The 27,571-nt window shown below is 40.6% G+C and overlaps 1 protein-coding gene across 1 annotated transcript; it reads left to right on the forward strand.

Annotated features, from left to right (window-relative positions):
• The first annotated feature begins 4 nt into the window (after nucleotides 1-4).
• Nucleotides 5-26,372, forward strand: spsb1 (splA/ryanodine receptor domain and SOCS box containing 1). The gene is made up of 2 exons (XM_041206777.1): nucleotides 5-733; nucleotides 23,467-26,372. Exons 1-2 carry the CDS (start codon nucleotides 40-42, stop codon nucleotides 23,592-23,594), a joined length of 822 nt encoding a protein of 273 aa, XP_041062711.1. The 5' UTR covers nucleotides 5-39; the 3' UTR covers nucleotides 23,595-26,372.
• Nucleotides 26,373-27,571: the final 1,199 nt, after the last annotated feature.

A 27,571-nucleotide genomic window follows, 5' to 3' on the forward strand; every position in this document is an offset into this window, starting at 1 on the left:
GGGGCAGATTGGGTTGCTTTTTGTCCTGGAAATTGAACTATGGGCCAGCGAGTTACTGTTGGACTCAAGACTGTGGATGTGAGGGATCCTTCTTACAGGCCTCTTCGTCATGAACAGCAAGGGCTTGACTATTGTAAGCCTGCTCGACTGGACATGTTGCTGGACATGCCACCAGCTACTTGTGAAGTCCAGCTATTGCACTCGTGGAACAATGACGATCGGTCGCTAAACGTGTTTGTGAAAGAAGATGACAAGTTAATATTTCATCGGCATCCAGTGGCACAGAGTACTGATGGTATCAGAGGCAAAGTCGGATATACCAGAGGACTACACGTGTGGGAAATCACTTGGGCAATGAGACAACGGGGAACACATGCAGTGGTTGGTGTTGCTACGATCGATGCTCCTTTGCACTCTGTGGGCTATACAGCACTTGTTGGTAGTAATTGTGAATCCTGGGGCTGGGACCTTGGACGTAACAAACTTTATTTTGATGGCAAAAATCAACCAAGCCAGACTTATCCAGCTTTCTTGGAGCCCCATGAAACCTTTATAGTACCAGATGTATTCCTGGTAGTTTTGGACATGGATGAAGGAACTCTAAGCTATATCGTGGATGGACATTACCTGGGAGTTGCATGTAGAGGACTTAAAGGGAAAAAGCTTTATCCTGTTGTAAGTGCTGTTTGGGGTCACTGTGAGATAAGAATGCGCTACATTAATGGACTGGACCGTAAGTAATCTCCAACTATTTATATTTCACCTGTTTTGTCCAAAATTACTTAACACTGAGCATTCTCTTTATTGAACATTTTTTTTAGATTTTCCAGTTAAGGCAAGTTTGAATACCATCAGTTTCCCATTTTACCGGACAGTTCAATCCAAATGCTGATTATTTAAATTAACGTACCGATCAAGGTCATCAATAGATCTGTAATTAACATATCGAATGCTTAAATATTGGTGCTCGGGGTGGTCGCTGAACTTGAAGAATTGTATATTGAATCACTGCTGAATTTAAAGTATGCAAGAAAGACCTGTAAAAATAGTGGCCAGCAATGTTTCCAGTGAAATAATCACCTTTTCACTTGTTCTTCATTCTTTCCCATGTGGTGAGGAGGAGCCAATTTTACTTGACTGTTCCACTGTCGTCAGTAAGCTTCCTTTTTATACTAATGTTCTAAATCTACAAAATAAGCTGTGATTTGTGGGCGTTTTCTTTTAACAAAAAAAATCCTTCCAGTTTGAAGGAAGTGGCCTTCACTATTGAGAGTTTTCCCTTGCAGAAAATATGTGCATCTTTAATTTATCATTCTGGAGAGCTGCTTGACGCCACATATATAATAGTGGCTCCTTTCATAACACACCATATAAAACATACCTAATATTCTGGGAGTCGCTATCCTTTTCCATAGGTGAAACTTGTGGAATTTTTAAAAATCCTTCAGGTTTTTTTTTTTATTTGTCCATGGGATGTGGGGGTTGCTGGCCAGGCCAGCATTTATTGCCCATCTCTAATTGCCCTTGTTCAGAGGGCATTTTAAGAGTCAACCATCTTGCTGTGGGTCTGGAGTCTCATGTAGGTCAGACCAAGTAGGGATGGCAGATTTTCTTCCCTAAAGGACATTAGTGAACCAGATGGTGTTTTTTTTTTACGACAACCAACAGTTGTTTCATGGTCGTTCCAAATTTTTTTGACTGAATTAAAATTTTACCATCTGCCATAGTGGGATTCGAGCCCAGGTCCCCAGAGCATTACCCTTCACCTGTGGAATACCAGTGCAGTCACAATGCCACAGCCTCTTTTTTTAAATACATATCTCCCTTTCCTTCCTTCCACCCCACCTTCCAAAGTTCTGGAATCTGATTCCTTGCACAGCAACAGATCTCCAATAGCCCACAGAAATGACCATTCATCATACCCGTGTCTAAATGATGGTGAATGAGCAAAAGGCAAAAATACTGTAGACTCTGGAAATCTGAAGCAAAAAAAACCAGAAAATGCTTGAAGCATTCATGGGTCAGACAGCATCTACAGAGTGTTGATGCTTTAAATGTGTCTTTAATCAAAACTGGAACATTGCAGATGAGACATCTTATAAAAGGAAGAGAGCCAAGAGGCAGGGAGTGCTGTTCAGCTATGGAGGGGACACTCTGCTCAAGGTCACTGAATAGCGGCTGAGAATGACGATACTACTTCTGCTCCTGCCATCTCAGCCCAGAGATGCTAAACCAGGAACCAAATCTGTTATCTTCTTGTCTTTACAAAATCAGATGATGGGTACGAATTCAGACTAGTTTACCTAATCAGCCCATTGCTTGCTGACCTCCATTTGGCACCTGCTCTGAACTCCTCCTCAATTTTAAAATCCTTGTGTTCAAATCCACCCCACCCCCCCACTCCATGGCATCATCCTGCCCTTTTCTCTCAAACCTCCTCTAATCGTAAAACTTTTAAGATCATCTGGTGCTACCGATTCTAGTCCCTTGCCAAAATTGCTTAATTTTATCACTCCTCTATCATTGGTGGTCATGCCCTAAACTCTAGAATTCCCTTCCTAAGCCTCTCTTTCCCTCCCTTTTTAAGTTGATCCTTAAACTCTACCTCTTTGACTAATCTTTTGGTCACCTGTACTAACATCTTTTGTGGCTCAGTCTCGTTTTATTTGAAATACTTGATGCTTTTACTGTCCAATAAAGATGTAAAACTCCTATTTAAATTGCTGTCACCCAGCCAGGTAACTTGGCTAATGCCCTAACTGTTATTGCACTTTGTACTGATGTGGATGTGTACAGTGCTCAGTGCTGAAAGCATGTCGCTAAGTTATTTGAGCTGAACAATCATAAAAAGCAACTGCTTTTTTAAAAAAAAACTTTTTGACTATTCTCCTTTTGGTCCAACTTATCTCAGCAGGTTCAGAATTTAGTTTAATGGTTTATGTTTGCCTGGTGCTTTTGGGATAATTATTGGCATTGCATTTCTTTTTTTTTTGTTGAAATCATTTTAAGTGTAGTAAAGTGTCCATTGAGATATTGTACTTCAGTCTGTGGGCAGGGAGTGGGTGTATGTAGAGCCAACCTTTAGCACTCCTGTGTCACTTTCACAAATGCAGATAAGCTGAAACACTTAAACAAAAACAGAATTACCTGGAAAAACTCAGCAGGTCTGGCAGCATCGGCACTCAGCATGTCTGGCAGCAGAAAAGAGTTGACGTTTCGAGTCCTCATGACCCTTCTGTCGAAGGGTCATGAGGACTCGAAACGTCAACTCTTCTTCTCTGCCGATGCTGCCAGACCTGCTGAGTTTTTCCAGGTAATTCTGTTTTTGTTTTGGATTTCCAGCATCCGCAGTTTTTTGTTTTTAAAGCTGAAACACTTACTATTTTGGTCTTGATTAAGAAAACCAGCTACTCTGTTATGTACAAAAACGTGCAGAAGAAATCACAATTATGCAAAAGCTCAGTGACATCTTTTAAAAAGGGGATCGTAAAGCTCATGTTTCAGGTCAGTCCCTTAGTTGGCACCCTATATAATAAGCTTAAGAGGTTCTCTCTGATAATGCCCCAATATCCCCTGTTCTTATTTGTTTTTCCAGCTTTTTTGTTCTAATTTTGTAGATGGCTTCAATGAGCTCCCAGTATCACTTTTTTTTAAAAATAGCTGCAGCCATCCAATATTCCACGTGTGTTCGAGATCTTCCCAGTTCACTGTGTGGCTTAAACTGGGTACACAATAGTGCATTCCATCATAGTTAGTTTTTTTTTAAAAGTCCACCCTGTATTTTGGCATTTTTTTTTTTTAACTTATGGTATCAGGCCATTGTGGAGCCTCCTGAAATGCTCCTCCTGAAAATTTCAAGGTCTTTCACAGTCATTTTCTTTTGTCAAAAATTAACAATGTACAGGGTTGGCTTTGGCTCTCCCCCGATCATTTTTGAATAGTGAACTGTCCCATGTTCTAAATGACATGTCAAGCTAGAAACAAAATCAGTTTTTTGCACCCTGCCCCCTTTCTTCCTTAGCTGAGGATGATTGAATGAGGTTTTATTTTTTTTTGCAAAGCTGTGTTTAAACCAGAGAAAAACCTATATTTAAAACAACAACAGCTGCGGGTTTACAAGTCAGTAAGAAAGCCAGAAGTGTTGGGCAAACCACCAGACGTGGGTGGAAATTGCATTTGTAGCTAGTAGTTTGCTACAGATCAGTGTCTGCGAATTACTCATTGTTGTTTAAGTAATGGAGAGAGGGAAGCAGAGAGAGAGGGAAGAGCAAGCCACAAATTGTGATCCTGGCTTTCCCCAAATTTTCCTTGTCTGGAGTTTAACATTATTTGGGTTAACTTGAATTTCCAATACTCACATCTGCAGAGTTTAATAAAATTCCTTGTTCACTTTTTTATAAAAAAAACTGAAGGCTGGAAACGCTTTTTCTTTCCCCCTGTTGGATTTCCCAGTGACTGCAGTGTAAGTTTAGTTGTTCGGTAGTATAGAACTTGAGTATTGCTGAAAAGGGAGACATGTCTCTTTTTATCGCCTTGCACTCATCAGGACACTTGCAAGAATTCCAATATCAGGGGGAAAACAACAATTTATACTATGTGAAGAGAGTGATGACTTGTTGGCAAGTGGTGTTGCCATGGAGAATGCTCCAGTTGATGATAACTGACCAGTTAATTGCTAAGCATTGTTTGAAGTTTAAACCAGTCAGCTTGACCCTGATTGGTCAAGGCATTGCCCTGAGGAATGATGGAATGAATGGCTGTCACCTTACCCTGTTTAGCTGAAACAGGTGTAATGCATGCACATGTCCTTTGTCTGCAAAGAATGGAGCCCTGTGTATTAATATGTCACTTCCAGTGCACGCAAATGCATTGTATATTTTGGAAGCATACTTGCTGCCTTTTATTACAATCACTGAATTGAAAACTTGTCTAAGCTCCCTCCCTGCATTGTACTCGATGCAGAGAGGAGAGTCCTTTTATCTTTTGGTGCAGTCAGAGGGCAGCTTGTTGGTTGGATGGTTGCTCCAGAAATATGACTCCTTTGTTTTTCTTTCTGAATCAACTTAAAAATCTACCTGGTGTAATTAACTTTTGCATGTTTTCATTATGGGATTAATGAACTACTTCCCTCTTCCCCAGGATTTTGTACCCATCGCCTTTCCCCAGTAGACCTCATACGTGTTGCCTGAATGTTATTTTGACTGAAGCTTGCCTGAACAGGTAGAGAACCCTGTGCTGAGTTTACAATCCGTAGGGAAAGGAGAGGTGATTTTTAAGTGAAGGATGGCAGCTGTTTTGTTCCGATACAAAACAATGGCCCGCTTGTTAATCGTGTGTAGCCATTCAGAAAGACTTACAAGCACTTTGTTGACAAACGTTTTGGTCTCTGCAATTCTTTGAAGGGAGCCTTTTCAAGAATTGAGTCCAGACCCAGAAGTTAACAGGGGAAGAAGAGAGGCCAGGAGGAATGAATAACCCTTGCCATCTAAGCGGGATAGCTAGCAGAAGGAACCGTTATTCTCACGTAAGAGTAACCCAAGTCTGCTAGTGCATGTGTTCATCATCTTAGTGTCACTCGTGTCTGTGGTTAGCACTTTTGCCTCTTGGGTTGGAAGGCTCCAGGTTCAAGATCCACTGCAGAGATCTGAGCATAAAAACTTAAGACTGGCGATGCAGTGATGTGATGAAGGGTTGTTGTCTTTCAAGTGAGTTACTAAACTGGGGCCCCATCTGCCCCCTCAGGTGGATAAAAGATACCATGGTACTGTTCTGCAGAAGAGCAGGGCAGTTATTCCCAGTGTTGTGGCCAAAATGAATCCCATAATCAACATCACAAAAATGATTATCTGGTCATTATGACTTTGTACAGAAACTGACTGCTGTGTTTCTGACATAAGTGTCGACATTTCATAAAGAATACTTAATTGACTGTAAAGCACTTTGGGACATGTGGTGGTTGTGAAAGGTGCTATATAAATGCCAGTCTTTTTTTTGTGTTGGTAGGCAAACAGGATTTGCATTGATTGTGCCAATTTACTTTCTTCATATATGCTTGAATTGGAATAAAGCAGCTTAAAAACAGCACCAAATACTGCCTAGTCGGTTGGTCTAGAGAGACTGAAGGAGTACACATGCACAGAGACTGATCCAATCCAGATTGCAAAGTAGTTTCATAGTTAAACTCTTAACCTCCCTGTACAGTAGCAAATTGCACAATTCAAGAGTTGACTGCTGTTTTTAAACAAAAGCCAACCACAGCACTTCAGGTGATTGATGCCATTGAATCCAAGCAGATACCTGTTGCAAATTTTAAATTTGTTATACTTTTCTGGGTTCATGTGGAGGTTAGTGTGAATTGGGATTTCATTGCCTCCAAGCCAACTTGGACAGCCATTTGTAAGCCTTGATTCACAAGATTGGCCTGTGACCAATAAACGGAATAAGCTCTTGGTGCAGAAAGGTAACCGTGTCCACCATGTATGTAGCTTCTCATTCACTTGCTTCGGTAATGGCACTCCTGCCTGTCCTCTTATACAACTAGACACATTGGGAGCAATGGATCTTGTTGTTCAAAAATTCCAACATCTCAATTTATGTAGTTTTCAACCAGATCTTTTGTTCAGACTTCACTGAAGAGGTACTTGGCAGTTATGAATTATGAAAATCCCTACAATTACTACCTTCCCATATTAGCCATGGTTGAAGATTCCATTATGAAACCTCGTCATTTTTTTAGGTTGGGTTTAAGATTTGGAAACTATTTTTTTCCCTTGAAGGAAGCCCTTACTTGAAATAATTAAATATTCCATGAGGCTAGATAGTTGTACCAGTGAAGGCACCAACAGTGAATGGCAGCAGGCCTGGGCTGATCAGTAGAGATAAATTAATATTCTGGGTTTTTGCTTGTTTATTTTGGGCAGGCTTTGGAGATAGAGGTGTACTTAATATCCCAGGGAAAGCCCTTCATTAAATGGAAGAAGGGATAGAGTCCATGGATGGATGTCTTGTTTCCTTCAGAGACTTAAAATTGATTTTTGGATATTGGTGTCCATCAGGGTCCGCCCACAGTGGTATACCTTGAACCACTGAATTCCACACAAAGGTATTTCCACAGTGGAGTTGGGCAGAGAGTGCCAGGATTTTGATCCAGCAACGATGAATGAATAGTGTGCTGTGCAAGTTGATGGAGAACTTGGTTGTCATGGCAGTAGTGTTTACATGCACCTACTTGATCATCCAGGTCATGTGTTTGGGAGGCGCTGCTGAAGTAACCTTGAGCTGCTGCAGTGCATCATGTAGGTAGCAGTCAGCGTAACCATGGTGTGCTGTGATGGAGGGACTGAGTGTCTAATGTGCTGATGGTGTTAAGCTTTGAGTTTCTTTGTAGCTGTGCCCATCTGAGAAAGAAGGAGAGCATTCCATCACACTCCTGGCATGCCTTGTTGGTAGTGTTACATTTTTATTCATAGTTCTCCAACTGTACCAGATTTTCATTTGAAGAGATTGAAGTATGTATGTCTTGGGAAGAGAGAGAAATTTTGCCAATAAATTGGCAATTTGTTTGGTTCAATAGATTAAGATGAACAATGCTGCTGATTTTTTATCTGGTACCCAGGATATAAGCAAGCTTATCTTAAAAAGCTTGTGCACAATTGATGTCTGCCTCAGGCAATCTTAGCCTTCACTTAGTACATGAACTTTTACAATTTAAAGCAAAATGATGCATTTGGCTCTTAATTGCTTCATTCCCTGAAATTTTCTGACCTACTGTAAAATGCCAACAAGCAGTGGGGGTGCTATTTAAATGTGTATGGTGCCTTAAACTTCTGCAATGCAAATCTTAAGCTGCTTTTACAAGTCTAAAACTTAAAACTCGAACCTTCCGTCAATAGCTGTTGCTTTGATTTTTCTCTCAGCTCAGCCCACATCACTCTAGTGAGTGCAGTTGAGTAGATTGTAGATTGATATGGGAGGATTGCCTCTTGTTGTTGGCCTTGACTTGGCTAGCCAGGAAAGAGACAGTGTTCCCACCTCTAATGATGTAAGCTTGAGTGATTTCTGGAAGAGGCTTGGGTGTAGGTCTCCACTGTTTCCTGCTCGCTGGGTAGTGACTCATGATATTTTGGGACAAAGGTTCCAGGTTGATCCTGGAGGGAGGGAAATTAATTTAAGATCTAGGCTCAGAACTGATTTCAAAAAGCTGCATTTTGATGGCGTGCAGTTAATTCCTGGTTTGCAGCATTGCTGAGAAGTGGCTATTAATCTGCTGCTCCATGTGGTGCTACTTAACGAGTGATGTCCATGTCATCTGTAACTTAATGGCTGGGATTTTCTGGCCCTGTCACGGGCGGGACCCACCGTAGACGAGGCAGTGCAGCGCCCCAGCCAGAAGTCCATTGACTTGTGGCGGGACCGGAAGATTCCGGCGGCCTGTGAGCGTGGAAAATCCCGGTGAATGTAGTCTGACATTGTTCAGACTGCGTTTCATGATTCATTCAAGTAAGAATTGGATGTCGAGGAGTGGTTTGGAGGCACAGATTGGTGCTCAGGACTTGGGATAAGGAAGAAAAGATTGTGTGTGTGTGTGTCTTGCATTTATATAGTGTTTTCATGACCACTGGTTGTAAACCACTCGAGACATCCAATGAAGTGTAATCACTATTGTATTGTAGGAAACGTGTCAGCCAATTTCCAAGCTCCTACAAACAGTGTTAGTGATGTTGATGGAGAGATAATAGTGGCTGAGACACTGGAGAGAAGTGCCCTGCTCTTCTTTGCCATGGGATTTTTCTCATCCACCTAAATAGGCAGATGGGGCCCTCTGTTTTAAAGATCTCCTCTGAAAGTCAGCACTCCCTCAGTACTGCGCTGGGGTGCCAGCCTTGACTCTTGTGCTTGAACCCAAAACCTTGTGACTTTTGAGGAGAGTAGAACCCACTGAGCTGGGTAACTGATGCTCTTGAGGACCAAGTGGAATGATGGGAGGTAAATATTTTGGAATACTCCGCTTTGAGGACTTTTTGCCCAAACAAAATTAGCGGATAAAGTCCATGTGTAGAACAAGGGTTGGTAGCAGTTGCAAATTCCAGTTCCTGAAATAAGGGCTGATTTTCCAAATTCATATACAGTACAAGTAAACCACAATCAACTAAATGCAGGTAGTGTCCCAGTACACATGATGCTTTTAGTGTGCTTGTGTTTTTGCTGTTGAGCGGTTATAGCTATCACTACTTGTTCTACACTAAAAATATTTTTCAAAATCAAGATGGCTCAACCATTGGTCTTTTACTGATGTTGATCGCGATTGTGTTGAAACATTTTGAGTTGCTGAAGGAATCTCCTCAGCCAGATGATGGCTAAAGTTGAGGAAGGCATGGGAGCGCTAAGTCTGATTTAGATATTCCACCCTGCCCCCGCCCCGCCACCAGTGTGTGTTTACTTATTAGCTAGCCTGTTAAGTTTGTAACAAATATCACAAAGGAAATTATGATGGAATAAAAATCTTTTGGATATCTAGTTTTTCAAAAAAAAACGTTAGGATAAGAGCACTGACCGAACTTTTGGTCGCCTGTCCTAATAGTTCCTTATGTGGCTTGGGGTCAAATTTTTCTTTACCATTTCACAGGAGTATTATGTTAAAGGTATTGTGTAAATAATGGTGGTGGTTGTATAGGAATGTTTGCTTCCCGTAGAGGTGTTTTGCATCACACCACCTGCATGCTGTTTCTGTTTCATTCAGAAATAAGAGTGATTTTCACCTGTGCCTGAGCTGGTCATACTGTGTAATTCAATAGCTCAATGTTTTGCGCAATGATTTGACCTGGAATGTGCATTTTGGCCCCTTTTAGGATTTCCTGTTGAAGCCAGTCTATGTTAAGTAGCAATAGCTTGTGCCAAACAAACTATTTATTTTTTTTTTTAAATGTTTTTGACTATCCACAATAAACTGCACTTATTACTGGATTTTGTTTGTTCTGAATTCTCGAAAGTTAAGGTTCTCATTTAATAAGCTCCTTTTTCATGCTGTCAAATCAATACAGCTAGAGCCGGCCTGCCATCTGTGTCCTTTGAAATTCAGTACAGACTGCCTGTTGTATGATTTTTTTTCAACAAGACCTGCCCTGCTTGGCTTCTCAGCAATCAACCATGGAAGGAACAGAACAGGGGGCAGTTATGTATTAGTGCAGGAAATCCTCAGTCAAAAGAGGTAGGTTTAAGGGCACCTTGATGGAGGAGGAGAGGTTGGGGGATGGAATTCGAGTGTAGTGCAAAGGGTTGAAATGGACAATGCTGTTTGGCAATTGAGTGAAATGTGCCCAGAATGAAAAATGAGTTGGCAGTAACTTTTTTAAAGCTTATTATGACTGTATATCTTTGTTTTTGGTGAAGAGCTGCCCAGCATACAGGCAGCTGGTCAAAAATGTGCCACAAACGTACACAAAAGTGCAGTTTCCAAATCTGGACTGTTGGCTGTCTAGTCTGAAAGTAGAATGTAAATTTCTGATAATTGCAATCACGTCACATTACCTATTGTTTAAAAATGGAGCATGACAGTACCAGAATCCTTTCCAGACTCCAGACAGCTACAGAGGCAGCTTTAATTTGATTCTGGTTATGTCTCCCTCTTTTTTTAAAAATAGAACCAGTGTCAGCAATAGTGAAAATTATATGGCACAAGAGGGAAGATCAGCACTAATTCTTGCATGATGAGGGGGAATGGAAGGAGGAAGATGATGTAATTCTGTCCAGTTCTTTTAAGACTCTGTATCATTAGCTGCAATGTCGAACCACCAAATGCAATTGTTTTGAGACACTTAATGCTATTTACAGTCAAACATTCTTCTGAAAAATGAGGACCAGCCCACTGTCTAGACTCTTATGAACTAATACAAATGAGTCCTAACTTCCCAGCATGGTGTGCTCAAACATCTCTTGGTACCACATTTGTGGGTGGTTTCATCAAAAGACTCAAAAGTCTGCATTATTTTGAAGCCTGTGAATTCATTCACTGGAACTGTCCTGTGTAGGTGGTTTTGAATCAGAGGCTTGATTAAAATAAATAGAAAAAAAACTGCTCTCTGTGACCTGTGAATTTGTTAGACTAAATAAGTTTGTCAAGGGAGTACTATTTTCTTCTGACTGGTGAATAATAGCTTCATTGCTGATGGTTAGAGAAGAAAAGCAAGGCTTATTTCATTATTACTGATTGGGTTCCAAGTCTATTGTGTTGAACTGTCTAATTTGGATCCAATTCGCCTGGTACACCCAGTTAGCAATGGGTGTGGATTAGCATGTTGGTGGCTGTCTACATATAATGAGGCAGTCTTGTGTTGCTTGGGTTGGTATTAATGCTGTAGTGATGCCAAGTCACGAATTTGTGCTGTAAATCAATTTTGAGAATGTGACGTTCATAATCAGTTTTTAAAGAGCTTTGCTCTGTTGCCTTGCAAGTTTCATTAGTCTGGCTCTGAAATTACCTGTACAGAAGAGATTGATGCAGAGGGAATTAAGGTATGGTTTCGTAATGGTCTCCAAATGACATTGGCTGAAAAATTGGACTTGATGATGCTTGTGAATTTGTGCCACTAGCTCCTCAAACTCCTGTGAGAACAATTCATGTCATTGGGAGGATATGCTGACTCTAACTTCCCATTTCACATTATAGCTATTGTGGTAATCATGCTGTTGTATACAGCCTGTTAGTTGTCCAAGGAAAAATGTTTGGATGCATGTTTGACTCTGTTTATAGCCACAAAAAAATGTTCCAAATAGGCTGTCAAAACTCCCTTTTGTGAGAGAAATGTCTTTGAAAAATAATTAAGTCAATGACAGAGCTGATCCCCAAAGGGGGCATGGCCTCAAGAATTTCACCATCAATAAACATATATTCTCATTCATGCCTGCAATCCAATCTGCAGCAAGCAGTCTTACATTTGTGCTTCATTTTTCCAAAATGAAACTCTTATATGGATTAGAGATTGTTACCCTAGGGGATATCTTCAAGCACTAATGGGTTCACGTGCTGATCATTTACATTTTCCTTGTGTTTGGAGCTGCACTGCTTTCAATATATAATTGATTTCCACAAATGGATATCTTGAGTGGTTAGACTTAAATACAATCCACACAATAGTATGTACAACGCTGTTCCGCAGCTCCTGAAAGTGTAATTTGATCCCATTCTGCATTTATTGGTGAATAAATTATAATTAGCAGCCGATGAAGGAACAACAGAGTTTGTCCTTTTGAATTGCCAGATTGGCAATACTAAAACAAGAACTTGCTGAGTGAGAACTAGAAATATAAATGGAAAGTCGGTTGGGGTTTCATGAGCTTGATTCTCTATGTATCCCAGCTATGTGGAAACCTTGATTTATTCCTGTTTTGTTCCCTGCTCTTATGTGGAAAGGACCAATGTGCAGTATATTCCATGCTGCTGTATGATGGCAACATTGAAGAATAGATTGCTGCAAGTTCCCAACAAATAACTCAAGTGTGTGTGGATTTATGGACTGTTGGTGGCTTTCGTTACCATTTGTCCGTTCTTTCTCTTTCTTTCCTTATCCCCTGCCTGCCCATAGTAATTAATTTTCATTACAACTAAAAATCAGTCATGCACATTAGAAGCAAAGCTCAGTTTTGTAATTTCAGAAGGTGACACAGTAGGAATGATTTAGCACAGGATACATCTATTTTACCAAACTGAGCACAAAGTGTTTGTAAAAACAAAAAACTGCGGATGCTGGAAATCCAAAACAAAAACAGAATTACCTGAAAAAACTCAGCAGGTCTGGCAGCATCGGTGGAGAAGAAAAGAGTTGACGTTTCGAGTCCTCATGACCCTTCAACAGATGTTGAAGGGTCACGAGGACTCGAAACGTCAACTCTTTTCTTCTCCGCCGATGCTGCCAGACCTGCAGAGTTTTTCCAGGTAATTCTGTTTTTGTTTTTGACAACGTGTTTGTAGCCTGGGATTTGCATGCCTTGCGCTGTAGTGTGACTAGTAAAACCATGCGCTTCATAGCGGCACAGTATATGCCATGAGGTTGTTAAATGCAGTAAAATTGAAGCTGCTTACCAAGCATAACAGATGTATTTTCCATATTTAATTTTTGTCCATGGTCTCCTTTACATAAACTCAGCTTTGTTTATATAAGCAAAACTAACTTGAGAAACATTTCTCTTACCCAATCCATTAGAATTAAGTGACCATAAATAGTTTGGTTTTAATTTCCATTGTTGACTGCTCTCCCTACAGCTCAAGTATATCCATTAAATAGACAAATTGAATAGATCAAAAGGATCCCCAGCATCCATCACATTAGTTCAAGTAGCTGCAGGAGTGTTGCAATTCATCTCGGTATCGCTGGGCTAGGGTGTGAAAAACCTGCCACAGCTCCCATTCCAGATCTCTAGACAGGGACCTTTGCTGAAAAGTGAGCTTTGTACAGAAATTGGGTGAAGCTAGAATTGCACACTTTTTTTTATTTTCCTCTGCTCTTAAGTTGTGCATTTGGTCAGATATGGAAGGTGACCTCATTCTTGGTGCCAGTCCTATATTGATTTGCATTCATGCCTGATTCTTAGAACACATCAATTTCCTCGAGCTGCACATGACGTCATGCAATTTTTATGTTGATTCTTTGAAATAAAATTTTGTTTCGTGGAGATGTTTGGTAAAAGTGGATACCTGGATGGGCCAGACCTCATTTTTATCATACTTTCTGTATATGGTACGATGTCCAGTGTGGCCTGTGGTTCAGTTGGAAGTACACTCACCTTGAGTCAGAAGGTAAAAACAAAAAAACTGCGGATGCTGGAAATCCAAAACAAAAACAGAATTACCTGGAAAAACTCAGCAGGTCTGGCAGCATCGGCGGAGAAGAAAAGAGTTGACGTTTCGAGTCCTCATGACCCTTCGACAGAACTTGAGTCAGAAGGTGGTGGATTCAAGTCTGACCCAAGTGCACAAGCCCAGGCTGACTCTCTGGTGCAGTACTAGGCGAGTGCTGCACTATCTGAGCATCTGCCAAATGAGGCATTAAACAGGGGCGCTATCTGTGTGCTCAAGTGGATGTAGAAGATCCCATGGCATTATTTTGGAGAGGATCAGGAGTTATCCCTGGCATCCTAGCCAATATTTATCCCTCAAATCAACATTACAAAAAAATCTGGTGATTAGCAAATTGCTATTAATGGGAGCTTGCTGTGTGCAAATTTGCTGCTGCGTTTCCAACATTACAACCTTGCTATGCTACCTTTTGAAAGTGCTTTGGGACATCTGGTGTTCATGAAAGGCACTAAAAATTGGTCATTTTTTTAATTTTTTGGGTCCATGTCCAATCTTTTCCATTTCTGGTTTCAAGTTCCTTGGAACATTGTGCCTTTAGGAAAGTAAATGTAAATGTTATAATTATCATTTTTCTGAACACAAATTACACTGTTCAGCAAACTTTTTTTTCTTCTTTGGTTTCTGCAAGATGTTGAACATTAAGCTGTTTAATGTGTGCAAATACAGGTTAAACCTGTAGGGTGATGCCATTTGAATTGCTTTTAGTTATAAACTCCACCCAATCTAGTTACCATTTGTTTGGTAAATGCTTTTGGCAGAATTTTTCTAGTTCGGAGTATTATGAATTGGAACAAAAATCAATTTGTCTGCAAACAACTTCGCTCAGCCTCTTCTTCTGATGATCCTTTCCAACTTTTTTTTATATAAAGCCAACAGCTTGTATTTATTTTAACCTGTTCCAAGCAGATGGCAAGTGATGTTCAGCTGACTTAAAGGTATAGGCACAAATCTTATTCTGGCTACCTCCATTAACGCACCAATGACAAGCATAGGCTGAACCATGTTTTGGAACTATAATGTATGTAGTTGTAGAGCTGGAAGTTTTTAGTTCAGGATCGAAAACAAAGATTTATTTCACAGGGTTATTCTTTTTCCAAAATCCTTATGTTGCTGTAGAGTGGGCTGTCCAATGCTTTCCAGCAGGGACTGGAATCGCACCTCGTGATTAAGCCACATGATTTGAAATGCTTTTTTGGGTGAGGCTGAGTGATGTCTAAACATGTCCAAGGTCAGATTCTAACAAAACTTTCTGCATTTAATGTTGCAAACCTCCTAAGTGTTCTTTAAGTCTCTGGAGTTGGCTTTGGACACACGACCTGATTTCAGAGGTAGGAATGATACCACTGAACCAAGATTGACACCTAGGATTTCCACTTGGCCCTAAAGTTAACCTACTAGGTGTTGGATCAATTGGCTCATCTGAATTCCAATGCAACACATGGGGTGGTTGACCATTGATATGGAAAAGTTTGAAGTCTTGGCCTATGTGTATGAGGCAGCAATATCCAAATGCAAGAATGAAGATGGCACAGTGCAAATGTAAGAGGAAGTTGGCAGGCTACACAATGAAGCAATTTGGTAGAAGGATTTGTCTTGTGACATTTCCTGTCTATATTTGGGATGGCAGATAATTGTGTCTGAATATTAAAGACTCTATTGTAACTTGTCTGCTTGAGTCTTGTACAAGTTGGCTGACTGCCCTTGGAGAATGATGCAAGGGAATTTTTTAAAAATCCTTTAGTGTACCTTTTTAAGAGTTTTTCGTATAATTGGCCGAATGGTTTAACTGGCTTGAACTTCTAGGTTATTTTCTGGCCTATAGTTTTTAACTTAACAATTATTGGGAGCATAAATTTTGGGTGACTGACAGGATTTTGAAGGGTTTCCTGTGCTTCACATTGACCCTTCTATGAGGTATGAGTTGGATGAACCACTCTCTCTCTCTCTCTCTCTCTCTCTCTCACCACTCGCAGTTCAACTCTGATTTTTTTTTCAAAGGACCTATTATCAACATCTGAATAAGAGCTATGCCATCTTAATGACCAGCTTTGCTGAAGAGCATCAGTTTCAATTTATTGAGTTTCAACTGCAAAGACGTGTTTTTGAAATTGCAGTGGGTTGGAAGGAGATAATTGGTCAAGTGGATTTCAAACATTGGGCTTTTGAGGACGTGTTGGGCTGAATAAAGCTATTTTGAACTAAGCTGGAAAAAAAATAACTCCTTGTCACTTGGCAATACAGAACTTTAACTGCATTGCAACTCTGTAGAACAATTGTATACCTTTTTTTCAGCAAAACTAAAGGTGGCTAGTTTTTCAGATTCAAGCTCTTGCTGTTGAAAGTTTAAATACGATCGGAGCAGATGTCCTGGAAGCTGTATGAACAGTACTCTGTTTTTGTCAATGAGTTTGACTGTTGCACTGAGCTCAGGATCCATCTAGAAAGGTCAGTCTGCTTTTCTTGGCAGTGTCCCGTGCATCCATTAGAACAATGACTGGACTTTAACAGCCACTTAATAGCCAGATTCTCGGAGGTGTGCAGTGGGATCAGTTGCTGCTCAAAATCGAGTAACCTTTGAAGGCAGCTGTAGCATTTTCTCTTGTGCCAGTTTACAGTTTATTCAGAGAATGCCCCTACGCGTCCTTTAGATTAAGCAAAATTTCTTAATTCTATTTGTATTTGGCCTAAGAATTTTACAGAACCTATTGCACAGATGTACTTTGCTCTTTATTCCTTTGAAGGTTTTTAATCATCGTGTATTTTCTTCATTATTCGTTCATGGGCTACAGGTGTCGCTGGCCAGGCCAGCATTTATTGCCCGTCCTTAACTGCCCTTGTCCAGAGGGCATTTGAGTCAACCACATTGCTGTGGGTCTGGAGTCGCATGTAGGCCAGACCAGGTAAGGATGGCTGCTTTCCTTCCCTAAAGGACATTAGCGAACCAGATGGGTCTTTATGACAATCAGCAATGGTTTCATTAGACTTTTAGTTCCAGATTTTAATTGAATTAAAATTTCACCATCTGCTGTGGTGGGATTTGTACCTGGGTCCCCAGAGCATTACCCTAGGTCTCCGGCATACAAGCCCAGTGACGAGACCACTAGTCCAGTGCCTCCCTGTTTTTGTTCAGGTGGTTGAGCTGTTTATGTACATAATACATGTACGAAATAATGGTTATCTATCATCCTGTCCCTGGGTGATAAACAAAGATGGTATCAGATTTCCAAAGTTTATTATCAAGATTAGAGTCACTAGGCAGCTGGACAGAAGCTGTTCAGTTACTGACCGTAGCTTAAAATACTTGTTTGATATGTTGACTTGCTGTACTTCCTCCTTTGGAAGTTTATTTTTGTGCACAAGATTTTTAAAGGCGTTTTGGGGGAAAAACATGAACAGATTGCAATGACCAAGATATGCTTACAACTAAAGTGTGAAAATCTGCTTGATTGGTGCCTACCAGGTGCTCTTTATCTACAATATCTTCTCTTGGTAGGTCAAGCGGGAGCAACATCCAGGCTTAAGGCTTTGATAGAGGAAAGTAGTTTATGTACCCGATAGGGGAAGTCTAGAACATGGAGGAATAACCTTTTTTTAAATATAGGCCATTCAGGGGTGTTGTCAGGGAGTGCTTCATGTGCAAGGGTTGTGGACATCTAGAATTCTGTTTCCCAAAAGTTGTTGATGCTGGGGATCAATTGACAATTTCTAAACTGCTTAGATTTCTGTTAATCCAAGTGCATTGGATTATAGGACCAAGGGGATAGATGGCGTTAAACAGATCATCCATGCTCTGATTGAATGGTGGAACAAGTTTGAGAGGCAGAATGGCCTACTCCTGTTCCCCAAGCTTGTTTTGATGGCGCCTTCCTTCCCTGTTACCTCCATACCACCAGGAACAGAAGCAGCAATATCACAGGATCACTGCCACCTAAAGTTCCTTCCAAGTTTTTTTCTTTCTGCCGCTGCCCCCTCTCCTTGACCATCTATTTTTGTCTGATTTTATGCCTTTGTTAAACCACCTAGGCACGTTTTTATGTAAAAGTGTTGTACAGGTGCAAGTTTTAGTTGTAATTACACTTTTTTCCCCCTTCCTGTAAAGATTCATTCTATGTTCATGTTAGTATATGCCACTCTTTTTTTTAAATGAAGAAATTATGTCACAATTTCCTACAGATCAGGCTTTGTCTCCCACCTTATTCGGAGTCCCTGCTCTAAGCATTTTTTGTGAAATTAGTTTGGACAATCTTAATTGGTTTATAATAAAAATGACAATTTTTTAAAAAAAAATTCATTTATGGGGTGTGGATGTTGCTGACTAGGCCAGCATTTATTGCCCATCACTAATTGCCCTTGAGAAGGTGGTGGTGAGCTGCTGCCTTGAACTACTACAGTCCATGTGGTGTAGGCACAACCACAGTGCTGTTAGGGAGGGAGTTCCAGGATTTTGACCCAGCAACAGTGAAGGAACTGCGATAGAGTTCTTAAGTCAGAATGATGAGTGACTTGGAGGGGAGCCTCCAGGTGGTGGTGTTCCCATCTGCTGCCCTTGTCCTTCTAGATGGTAGTGGTCTGGGCTTGGAAGGTGCTGCCTAAGAAGCCTTGGTGAATTCCTGCAGTACATCTTGTAGATGGTACATACTGCTGCCACTTACTGTGCATCATTGGTGGAGGGAGTGAAAGTTTGTGGATGTGGTGCCAATCAAGTGGGCTGTTTTGTCCTGGGTGGTGTCAAGCTTCTTGAGTGTTATGGGAGCTGCCATCCAGGTGAGTGGGGAGTATTCCATCACACTCCTGACTTGTGCCTTGTAGATGGTGGACAGGCTTTGGGGGGTCAGCAGGTGAGTTATTCGTTGCAGGATTCCTAGCCTCTGACCTGCTTTTGTAGCCACAGTATTTATATGGCTAGTCCAGGTCAATTTCTGGTCAATGGTTAACCCCCCCAGGATGTTGATAGTGGGGGAATTTAGTGGTGGTAATGCCATTGAATGTCAAGGGGCGATAGTTGGATTCTCTCTTGTTGGAAATGGTCATTGTCTAGTACTTGTGTGGTGCGAATGTTACTTGCCACTTGTCAACCCAGGCCTGGATATTGCCCAGGTCTTGCTGCATTTGGACATGGACTGAGGAGTATCTGAGGAGTTGTGAATGGTGCTGAACATTGTGCAAATATCCCTACTTCTGACCTTATAATGGAAGGAAGGTCATTGATGAAGCAGCTGAAGATGGTTGGGCCAAGGACCCTACCCTGAGGAACTCCAGCAATGATGTCCTGGAGCTGAGATGACTAACCTCCAACATCTACAACCACCTCCTTTTGTGCTAGGTCACTTTGACGCCAACCAATGGAGAGTTTTCCCCTGATTCCTATTGACTCCAGTTTTGCTAGGGCTCCCTGATGCCACACTTGGTCAAGTGCTGCCTTGATGTCAAGGGCAGTCACTCCCACCTCACCTCGGGAGTTCTGTTCTTTGTCCATGTTTGAACTAAGGCTGTAATGAGGTCAGGAGCTGAGTGGCCCTGGTGGAAGCCAAACTGGGTGATGGTGAGCAGATTATTGCTAAGCAAGTACCACTTGATAGCACTGTCCATGACTCCTTCCATTATTTTACTGATGGAGGGTAGACTGGGGCAGTAATTGGCTGGGTGGATTTGTTCTGTATTTTGTATATAGGACATACCTGGGCAATTTTCCACATGGCTGGGTAGATACCTGCATTATAGCTGTACTGCAACAGCTTGGTCAGGTGTGCAGCATGTTCTGGAGCACAAGCCTTCAGAACTATTGCCAGAATAGTGTGAGGGCCCATAGCCTTTGCACTATCCAGTGCCTTCAGCTGTTTCTTGATATCACGTGGGGTAAATTGAATTGGCTGAAAACTAGCATCCGTGATGCTGGGGACCTCCGGAGGAGGCCGAGATGGATCATCCACTCGGCACTTCTGGCTGAAGATTGTAGCAAATGCTTCAGCCTTATCTTTTGCACTGATGTGCTGGGCTCCTCCATCATTGAGGATGGAGATATTTGTGGAGCCTTCTCCTCCAGCGAGTTGTTTAATTGTCCGCCACCATTCACGACTGGATATGGCAGGACTGCAGAGCTTAAATCTGATCTGTTGGTTGTGGGATCGCTTAGCTCTGTCTATCACCTTGCTGCTTATGCTGTTTGGTACACAGTCCTGTGTTATAGATTCACTAGGTTGACTGCTCATTTTTAGGTATGCCTGGTGCTGCTCCTGACACTCCCTCCTGCACTCTTCATTGAACCAGGGTTCATCCCCTGGCTTGATGGCTTAATCTCATTGGCACTTAATTGGCTAAATTACTAGGGCACAAGGCCAGCCGGTGTGGAAAATACGTTCCTTGAGCTTCTTCCTCTTAAGCTTGGGAGTGAGTATGCTTTGGAACAGTGGAAGGATCTTTTTCTGTGGCACTGAGCAGCTGGTTTTTGGGATGTTTGATTCTGAGACTGACTAATCTGTGTCATGAGGGATATTGAGAAATGCACAAATGCAAAACGATTCCGTGCACTTTTTTTGCAAAGATTTAATGTTCAGTTTACTTTGATAATTAAACCGTAGCGAAGCATTTGTTGGTGATTACCCAAGTTATCCTTTTCTAGTATATTCTGTAGGATTTGGCCTACATTGTGGGAGGTATCAGCTTTCTGTTTGACCTTTTTTGAGTTCATACTAGAATAAAATGATATAATGAATCTTGTTCTTCACCTAGTTGTTCAGTTTAATTGTTTATACAGATCAAGTGGGATCATTCCACGAAAATTTGAGCTTTACTCAGTTATCTGCGTTTAACTTAACTTTAGATGTGGTATGTAGCACAGTGTGATAATGCATCAAAGCGCTACAGAATTAAACAAAAACAAACATACCTGGAAAAACTCAGCAGGTCTGACAGCATCTGCGGAGAGGAAGACAGTTGACGTTTCGAGTCCAAATGACTCTTCATCAGAACTGCATTCTGATGAAGAGTCATACAGACTTGAAACATCAACTGTCTTCCTCTCCGCAGATGCTGTCAGACCTGCTGAGTTTTTCCAGGTATTTCTGTTTTTATTTCAGATTTCCAACCTCCGCAGTATTTTGCTTTTACGCTACAGGATTATTCTGTTCCTGATTCTGGTCAGGTTGTCAAAGTGTGAAGGGAGAACTGTGACTTGAGCAAGTATAGCACCAGGCTATTCAACTCTCCTATATTAATGATTAATTTATACCAAGGGCTGTGAGGCTGTGCAACACGTTACCAGAATTGGCAATGGAAGCAGAGACAATATTGTCCTGAAAGGATAGTTTGGTTCCAATGTAGGATGTTGGATACCATTTAAGAAGATCTTAATGAAGTCTTTGTAGTCTTAGTACATAGTTAACCTAAGTATTTATGAACACATACGGTAATGAATTCAAGCTAGGGTCTCCGTGCTTGTGCATACAGCTTTGTCCAATGCTAGACTGACCACCTCCTAGGTGTGGGTCATGTGCACTCTTGCATCACTTGTGGGCAGTACTGTACTCAGTCTCACGTTAACCCTATATGTGCATATTGCCAGACCCTTATACTACAAGTTCCATGGTTAAAAGAAAGGGGAATGCAAGGATATGGGACCCAGGCAGACAGTCCATGGGGGGCATAACAAGCAACAAAGGCAAGTTGGGAAAACGAGCTACTTCTATGTTATGCTTTCTGTATAACAGCTGACTCAACAGACCTCAGCCAATTTGATCTTTTAATGAGGTCAATACCTGCCTGACTCATTGACTGGGATGGGAGAGCTTGCTTTTTTTAAAAAAAGCCAGCAGGACGAAGGATAACGATTTCCCTGTGCTGACTGAATTTTAAGCTTAGCTTGTATATTGCTCAATCTAGATTATTACAGAACTTACTCCAACTTTGAAGTGTAGAAAATATATCGGAAATTCAACAATTCTGATCCCTCTTTCCTCATCCTCTCTTGCAACTTCTCTTATTTCAGAAAGTAAGTTATAACATTTTTTTTCCATTTTTAAAACCCTTTACTTAGCTATTTCCTGCTGCCTCCACTGATTTTTGAGGTGGGATTGCCAGCTCCCAGCAGTTACATGGATGTTAAAAGACCTAATAATGTGACCAGGTCGTGTTTTTAACCACGAGATAAATGTCCTTGTTCGAGCGCCATTAGGTTGTGAGCAAGGAAACTCATCTTAAAATAAAGACAGAATGCTAGACCATAGCAGGTCTGGCAGCACCTGTGCAGAGAGAAAAATGAGACTGTGTTTCTGGTCATTTCAAGTCAATGACCTTTCATCAGAACTGGGAAAAGTTAGATATCTAATAGATTTTAAGCAAAGTCATCCACTGTTTGATTCATTCAATTTGGAACAATACACAAAGTGTGGTGTCATCAGATTGCACAAAAGCCATAATTTTGTGGTTACAATTTTTGTAATATGTTCTGATTTCATAAGAGCACATTTTGTGGTGACCTGCTTGAAATGGGCTTTGCTCTAAATCAGGGAGGAACTCTACCAGCAACTTAGATATTGAAGGCAAAGTAAATTTCTAAATGTTTTTAATTAAATAACTTGCAGTTCCATCACAAGCTACCAGCCTGTGTGGGAATGGAGCAAAGTGTGGTGAATAGTCAGAAGGGTAATAGAAATACTTACATTATCTAATTCAGAATATTTATCTTTGCCAACCTGGCTTTCTTGCCCATTTAAGATTGGGAACTTCTCTTGGTGTCTCTACCTGTGCTCCCATGGGGAAAAGATCTTTTTCACAATTCTTTCAATGAAGCAGTCCCATTGTCTTCACTGTAATTCAAACTTGCTGAATCTGCATTATCTGCTCATTCATTTAATAAAGAATATTTGCACATTGATACATCTAGCTACTTGGATATTGAAGGAACAGTTTCTCCCAATTGATTTAGAATGAATTCTATTTTTCATTACTAAATTCTTACTTTGTTAATTTAAGTTCTTTTGTGCAAAGCTGGCTGTAATCATTAGGACTTGACTGTAATGTGAAGACTGGTCACATTTCCATAGTGTTGCTTTTCATGCAACTTTTTAAGGATGTTAAATGATGTGTACGCTCCGTGCATTACAAGACAGTGGGGAAGGAAAACAAAATATTTGAGGCTAAATTGAAGCGCTTGTCTAATCCCATAAACCAAGCTATTGTATACGTTTACTTAGTGTGCAACTGCAGCTGTCATTAACCTTTTGAAAGCTAGTCTAATTAAGGGAGCACCAGAAGGTCATTTCACTTAGAAATCTTTTGCATTTTTGACTGAAGTAATCTTCAGTGTTCAGTAGTTGAAATAATTTAAAGTAATGCAGCTTGTAGCACTAATAGATGGTAATTGGTTGTATGTCAAGAATGGTAAGTGACAATGGAGGTGAATAACAGGAGTGGATGGAGTGTATGGTAGGTGATATGTTTTTAATTTTGGATCTTTGATATTGTTAATGCTTTCAAAGGCTGAAACACATTTTGATAAGTGCATGTTTTCCATTTTTAAACTTTTTTGTATAACTTTTAGAATGGTTACTGTATGTGGTTATACATCAATATAATTTTATGCAACAAAAAAAACCCTGTTTTCTCACCTTTTTTAGCTGAACCACTGCCGTTGATGGATCTTTGTCGGCGTTCAGTACGGGTCGCTCTAGGCAAGGATCGCTTGAATGAAATCCACTCACTACCACTACCAGCTTCCTTGAAGAGTTACCTTCTGTACCAGTGATGGTTTAAGCAAGGAACTGAAAGACATGTATACAGGCAGTTACTCTGCTTATCCTCCATCCATTGTGTGGTGGGCATTATTTTCAAACTCCGGTCTTTATCCCCAAGGCTCAGCAGCTCCATGAAACAATTTTTTTTTTTTGTTTAAACAAATGTCTGTTTTTCATTCAATTATTTTGAGGATCTAGAGATTTTACATGTTGGGGATGTGAATATATTTTAGTGTATGTCAGTGCAAACCTTTCCATTAATCCTTTTCTGAAATCAAAATATATAACTAACTTTTTTTCCAATTTGGGGATTTGCTTGTCATTTTTAATTTCAAGAGCAGCTTTCCTTTTTAAATTTGGTGTAAAACTGTTTTCCAAATGGAAATCTATCCTTGTTTTCTGCCAAGTGCAAATAGTGCTGAGCATACATTATAGCTGCTACAAAAGTCTTTATGGGTAAACCTGTCAGATGGTAATCAGGATTGGGGAGGGGGAAGAGGGATCGATAAAATCTGTATTGGATATTTTGAGTACTGGGGAAATTTTTTTTCAAGACTGGCACTATTCTAGAGGAGTCCTCGAAGAATCCAAAGGAAACTCTTATGCTATCTAACATTGATTTCCTTACCTCCATGGTTTGTTTTTCCTGGTAGAAAACTAAACCAATTCTGTTTTTAAATTATTAAATTACCTCACCTTCGCTCTTTGGTCCAATCTCCTTGTTTTCTTTTAGTTGACTTATTGCTCCTTTTGGGGTAACTGAAGTACACAAGAACGTATCTACATTGTGAATTAAAGGACTGCTGTCTCTTTAAACCAAACACTTGGGGAAAAAAAACACATATATATACACACACACACACACACACACACACACACACACAAAGACTCTTACTAGCAGGTCTGGTAGCAAACTCCTATAATAGCTTCACTTCGCAAATAACTGTATAAGTGACTAGGTTTAGGACCTATACCTGACATGTCCTAATGTGGTGCAGCATCTATTGGTTTTAATGTGCAATATGTGAATGAAATGGTTGTTTTAAAGCTATCTTGAAATAAAATTTAACTTTTCAGTTGGGTTTTGTTTACTTTTAGAGCAAAAAAAAAAGTGGTTGTGACAGAGTTGAAATCCTACAGATGTCTGCAATAGGACATCAACAGAATGCCTGCTAATTATGCCACTTGCTCAGTTCCCTTGTCATTGTCCTGTCCTTGCTGCACTTTTCATATATTCTCCAACATGTAATACTGCTAATCTTTTTTCACTTTATCTTTGCACACTTACTATTTTCCAAATATCTAAATTTTCTGTAAAGGCATTGCTGATGCAAGTTTGTACAATTTCCTTGTTTCTAATCTGTTTCAATTTAGCAGCAGGATGTTAACCTGGATTAAGAACAACCAATGTTGTTTAAAATGGATCCCATATATATAAGAGTAAACATCTATTGAAAGCTGCTGTAGGGTGTGCCTTTTTTAGCAAGCCTTAAGCAATTTCATTTGCCATGTATTTGGAAGGGAAATCCTGTGTATCCAGGGAAGGGATTGTCTAAAGGGCAATGATTTTACCAAGAGATGTCCATAGCTCATAATTGTCTCAACATTGATTCATGTGGAGAATTCAAAGAGGCTGACCAACCTGATCATTAGCAGATATTTACAGTCAACATGAGAATGTATCTCATGGAATGTGACAAATTAACTGCTGATCCAATTGCTTATATTGGCCTAAAACTCCAATATTGAATAGGTGAGTAATTTTGGTTTGGATGTATTTTGGTAACAACATATTCAATTTTCCTGCTCATTATTCCTTTGGAATACAGTATATAACCACCTGAACTTGCATTGAATGTTAACTGTATATACCTGCTAATTTCATCCATCCTTTACTGTAATCGAACAAAAGGGGTGTCACCCGTAAGGGGCTTTTTCTTTGATAACTTCTGATCTGGAGAAACTGAAGAACTATCCATCTTCCATCAATCTGATCTCCACCTGTGCAAGTAAGAATATGTCTGCCCAAAGCCTTTTGTGAAGAGTTCTCCCATCTTCTGCTGATCTGCTTCCTCTAAAAATGGTGGTTTTCTAAAAGGAGCATTGTTGGAGCCACAAGGCAAAGAATTTTAGCATATTGGCTGCTTCACAAAAAAATGAAAATGTATCTGACACACACACGCACGCACGGTCGCAGTAATTGCTGGGTGGACTTGAAGCTCTTTGGCTAAACCTGAAAGAGAATCTAGTCAACCAGCAAAACCTTGTACCAATTGAATGCTTTTCTAATTGTACCTTTAAAAAAAAAAAAGCCCCAGTAATTGTCCAACAAGAAAATCCACTGTTTCCTGAACGTTCTGGAGTGCTCAGGTGACTGCAGCAATGATCAGGATCTTTTTAATGCATTAAATATCCTGCCTGTGGTAGAGGGTGAGACTGGTTTATGCCAATCTAGATTGTTAAAACAGGTTTTAATTTATTACAAGACTAAGTGGTTGCCTTTCTTGTGTTCTCCTTGGAATATTGCACAGATTTGGAATATTGCACAGATTGAAGGGATGCATCTGTTCTTAATTTCAGTCATCAAGGTGCTCATTTTGTCCATCATTGAAAGAGAACTTGCTTTCCAATAATCTCGTGCAGCATGTACATGAACTTAAATCTATTGAACTGTCCTCTCAACAATATTCCATCATTGCAGTCCTGTATGATTTTGAATCATTAACTCTTTATCCACTATGCTGTAGATATTGTATACAACTACTTAATAAAGTCTATTAAGAATGGAAGAAATGTTGTGGTACTCTTGACTGCAAATATCTCGCGGATTGATTGTAACTCTTTCGAGTACAAACACGTTTCCATCTGTTTTTTTCAGATGAAGTTACATTGTTTCATAGTTTCGCCATTGTGAGATTTGAACTCTTGATCTTGGTTACAAGCCCAGTACCATAACCACTTGGCTATTAGAGGCTTTTTTAGCAAAAATGTAACCAGTTTCTAGACACTCGTCCAATTTTGATTGGAAGAATCCTAACTGGTTGAATGGGGGTGGGGGGTGGTATGAGTCCTGTAGTTCATTCACCACCTCCCTCCCCAACCCACCCCCTCCAAAAACACTATTCTATGATAAGCCTGGTGATAAAAATATCTAACAACACTACCACTTTCTTTTATTCTGCCACTACATATTTTGCACATTCTTTCAAAGTCTTGGACTTGCTCCCTTTATTTCCTTGGAGCCTGGATGGGCTGGATATTTTTTAAAATTAGTTCTTGGGATGTGAGCATTGCTGACAAGACTAGCATTTATTTCCCATCCCTAATGAACCATGAGCAGGAGGTGGTGAACTGCTGCTGTCCATGTGATATAGGTGCACCCACAGTTCTGAGAGAGTTCCAGGATTTTGAGCCAGCCACAGTGAAGGAGCGGTGACATATTTCGAAGTCGAGATGGTGTGTGTGGCTTGAAGGGGAACGTGCAGGTGGTGGTGTCCCCATGTGTCCGCCGCCCTTGCCATTCTGTGTGGTAGAGGTTATGGATTTGGAAGGTGCTGTCAAAGGAGCGTTGGTGAGTTGCTGCAGTGTAAAATGCTGTACACTACTGCCATAATGCACTAGTGGTGGAGAGAATAAATGTTTGTGGTGAATGAAGTGTCAGTCATGCAAGCAGCAGTCTTGGATGGCTTTGAGTGTTGCTGAAGCTGCACTTATCCAGGCAAGTGGGGGAGTATTCTGTCACACGCCCGACTTCTTGTAGATGGAGGACAGGCTTTGGGAGTCAGGAGGTGAGTGACTCGCTGCAGAATCCCCAGCCTCTGACCTGCTCTTGTAGCCACAGTACTTGTATGGCTAGTCCAGTTCAGCTTCTGGTCAATGGTAACCCCAGGATGTTGATAGTGGGGGATTCAGTGATGGTAATGCCATTGAGGGTCAAGGGGCAATGGTTAGATTCTCCCTTGTTGAAGATCGTCATTGTCACTTAATT

This window comes from Carcharodon carcharias, chromosome 15, assembly GCF_017639515.1.
Source record: "Carcharodon carcharias isolate sCarCar2 chromosome 15, sCarCar2.pri, whole genome shotgun sequence".
Taxonomy (NCBI): domain Eukaryota; kingdom Metazoa; phylum Chordata; class Chondrichthyes; order Lamniformes; family Lamnidae; genus Carcharodon; species Carcharodon carcharias.